This window comes from Drosophila innubila, unplaced genomic scaffold (genome assembly GCF_004354385.1).
Source record: "Drosophila innubila isolate TH190305 unplaced genomic scaffold, UK_Dinn_1.0 53_U_U, whole genome shotgun sequence".
Taxonomy (NCBI): Eukaryota; Metazoa; Arthropoda; class Insecta; order Diptera; family Drosophilidae; genus Drosophila; species Drosophila innubila.
In genome coordinates, this window is record NW_022995684.1 from 1 (window position 1) to 3,935 (window position 3,935).

At 38.6% G+C, this 3,935-nt stretch overlaps 1 protein-coding gene across 1 annotated transcript; it reads right to left on the bottom strand.

The window, feature by feature from the left end:
* Positions 1 to 92: 92 nt before the first annotated feature.
* Positions 93 to 3,796, bottom strand: LOC117793259 (RNA-binding protein cabeza-like). Its single transcript, XM_034633543.1, has 3 exons — positions 3,669 to 3,796; positions 2,132 to 2,303; positions 93 to 1,057 (listed from the first exon to the last, which is right to left on the bottom strand). The coding sequence occupies exons 1-3, from the start codon at positions 3,699 to 3,701 to the stop codon at positions 93 to 95; spliced, it is 1,170 nt and encodes a 389-aa protein (XP_034489434.1). The 5' UTR covers positions 3,702 to 3,796.
* Between the last annotated feature and the right edge of the window lie 139 nt (positions 3,797 to 3,935).

Below are 3,935 nucleotides of genomic sequence, written 5' to 3' on the forward strand. Positions count from 1 at the left end.
TCTTGGACAATTGTTTTTAGAATTCATCGTAGATTACGATTTTCATAGCCGCTTTGTGCATTTTTTTTTTGCTCCATAAAAAGGGACCCACTTTAATATATAAATATTATAGATAGGCTTACTTTGGAGCCGTGTTGTTGGCCGCCACTCGACTGATGCTTGTACTGATCGTAGCCAGCTTGGGACGAGTTATTGCCATATTTGGGCAGCACTTGTGCAGCTGACCGCTCATAGCCACCGCGACTATCTTCTTTGGTGTCGCGGTGGCCATGCCGAAAATCCCGTTGTTGATGATTGCCACCACCGGAGCGATAGCTGCTCTGGCTGCTGCCCCGATTGCGATCGTTGCTGCCCATGCGATTGCGATCATTGCCGCCACGATCTCGATCGCGATAATCTCGCGAGCTGCCGCCACCGCCATAGCCGCGGTCATCGTAGCCACTTCGACGATTGTTTTGCATCCAATTCTGTTGGCCACCACCACCACCTCCGCTGCCGCCTCCACCACCGCTGCCTCCATAGGCGCGATTGCGATTATCATAGCCACGACTGCCACCGCCACCGCCGCCGCCTCCTCCACCACCACCACCGCCATAGCCGCGATCATCGTAGCCGCTTCTGCGATTGTTTTGCATCCAATTCTGTTGGCCACCGCCACCTCCACCACCACTGCCATAGTTGCGATTGCGATTATCATAACCGCGACTGCCACCTCCACCACCACCGCCGCCTCCTCCGCTGCCACTGGAGTAGCTGCCACCGCCAGCGCCTCCGCCGCCGCGTCTCGAGTCACTCCAACGACTCTCGTGCCGCTGACCACCTCCACCAGCGTGATCACGACGTCTATCGTCAAAGTTGCGATTGCGATGCCGATCGTCACGGCGATAGTTATCGCGTCCTCCTCGGGATCGCTTGTCCCGCGATCTGTCCGCATCGGTGGCCTTCTTGCCCTTCTCATTGTATTTCTTGACCTCAGCCTTGGCCTCGTCACCGCTCAGCTCCGTGTAGATGATGTCATCGAACCATCCAAACTCCAGCGAGGGCAATGTGAAATTCGCTGCAAAAAGATTGTGCAAACAAATTTCAATTTAAGACTGCATTGCAAAACTCTGACAAAGTATTTGTTTTCTCTTTTTTTTTTTTTATAAATATATAAATGTTACACATTACACTTTACAAAGAGTAAGGAGTGGGATGAGAAGGAAGGACGAGGTTGTCAGCTGATAACGTGTGAATGAATGAACAAGAGCTAGACTTGAAGGATTTATATGCACTACAATTAATCGGATAAACTTTAATATATATTTTTAAATCGGACGGAAATAATTGATGTTGAATATCATCATATAAGAATGGTTAAGTCTATTTTTTTTAACTTAAATAAGTTATATCGATTTACAATGAAATTAGTTGTCAAGAGCTAGACTTGAAGGATTTATGGGCACTACAATTAATCGGACAAACTGTAATTTATATTTTAAAATCGGACGGAAATAATTGATGTTGAATACCATCATATAAGAATCGTTAAGTCTATCTTTTTTAACTTAGATGAGTTATATCGATTTGCAATGAAATTAATTGTCAATATCTGGACAGAATGCGATGTAATTAAAATAAGTTTATATAGTTGAAATACAACAGAATCTGTAAGAGCGAGAATCGTATTTAAATTAAATAGACATAGCAGAATGGCAGAATATATTAAAAACGGATCATTTAAGACTTCCTTTAAGAATGTCGGACAGTTATGAAATGAGACAAATGAATATTATAGACACGATTCATAGCTGGTTAAGAATTGGATTTGTGCTGGAATGCTTTGGGATAATTTATCAAAATGAAAAATCCAAAAAAAAAAGGTCAATTAAAAGATGCTTAGATTAACAGAAAAAAATAGTTAAAAATACATAATAGAATGCAGCTGCTTACAAACTAAATATATAAAACATTACATTATAAGCATAATACATATTGTTCTTTTTTATATATATATATAGATATTTTGACGCTTTCGATATACATTATATAACAATATTTGAATAATAATAATAAAATTATTATTATGATTTAATTTTGTATTTTTTTTTTTTTATAATTTCGTTGCGTGGTTGTGGTGGACAATATTTACCTCGTAAGTTATTTAGTGTTGATTCTTTAACTGTAAAAGCATTTCCCTTTTCCTCTTTTTCGGCGATGCGGCGTTTCAATTCATCTTCGCCGGGTATGCAAACAACCGCAATACGCTTGAAGTCGATAAAACCTTTCATTTTACGTCTCTGGACCGAGGCATGTGCATTCGTCTACAAGAATATTACAGGTTGTTGTTTTTTGGTTGGTTGTTTTTGGTTGATTCATTTCGATTTTGGTTGGTTGTTGTTGTTGGGGGTTGGTTTTACATTGATTTTTTGTTGAATGTTGCGTTGCGTAATTTTGTGGTCGGGTAGCAAGCCAGTTGAGAAACACGTTGATGATTTGTATTTGGATTGTTGCAAATTGATTTGTTGCTGCTGTTCGTCTTCCCCGTCCCAGTTCCCGCCCCCAACCCCTGGGCGATGACACGTTGAGAGCCCTCGCTTATAAACTAACACATACCTGGATATATACATACATTCATAGATACACACATATGCATGTACTATAACATATTAATATATATATATATGATTGATTCTCATACTCCGCCAGGGAGCATTGTATATTCGACAACACAAATATGCAAATCTGCTTCGGAATGGCAGAACGAAACAACAGTTGACTTAATAATTTTGTGTACAATTGATAAGATTATATATTATAAAAAATATATTGTAAGTATAACTACTATATATATATGTATATATAGTGCAGAGGTTTCTGCCGCCTTCTTGTTATAGTAGTTGGCATTTAGAGAGATAGAGAGTAGGTATAGTAGATACTAATGTGATACGGATTTCGTTGTTTTATTTGTAAATTGGATTTGGAATTGTGTGTTTTTTTTTTATTTGGTGTTACTTACAGTGGCTTCCTTGCCGCACGCTTACATCCTTCATAAATACATACATACATATCTCCATCTTCATCTCCAACTCCATTTCTCCATCTCCATCTTTTCTTCTTCTCTCACACTGCCACTCTTCTTCACTACAGTCAACTGTTGCACCTAAAACTTAAGCTTAAGCAATACAAGATACAAAGTACAAGATACTTACACCTCAACACACTTACAACAACTAATTATCGGATCAACTTAAAACCTAACACATACCTGACACCTTTTTGAGGGGTTGGCGTCCTTTGACGCTTGGGCTTTCTCACAAATTCTCATACTTTCTTTCTTTCACACATTCTCCTCATTTTTACATGAGCAATTCAAATGCATATTCAAAATTGTACAAAACAAAAACATACAAAAAATAAATATAAAATAAATTGTAACAGACCCTTCTTAAGGGACCTGACCGTTATATAATAATACTCAGTATGCATTATATCATCATCAACGCATAATTCTCGCTTGTTTCGTGGTTCGTTCGGTTCTTTTGTGTGTGTGTTTCATATGTTTTGTTTAAGTATGTTGTGTAGTGTTTGGTGTGTGTTTGTTGTGTATGTTTGTGTGTGTGTATTTCATGTGTGTTTGTATGTATGTTTGGTAGTTCAGTGTATGGGCCATTTGCTTGATGTTTTACCTGATCGAGGATGTAATTGCGACGTCGCTTCATGGCAATATCTTCCAGTGCACCCAGGCTATTCAAACAGATCTCGTATACCTTATCCCAGCGACCCTTGTGCACAGTTTTGCGCGACTCTCCATCAATCTGCAAATCGAGAAACATTTGAATTACATTAAGATACATGTTACTTATGAGATACATGTAGTAAGAAAATAATTTAAAAAATCTAAGAATTTTTTCTATAACATTACTTAAAAATCGAATTCTAGCAAAAAATAATTT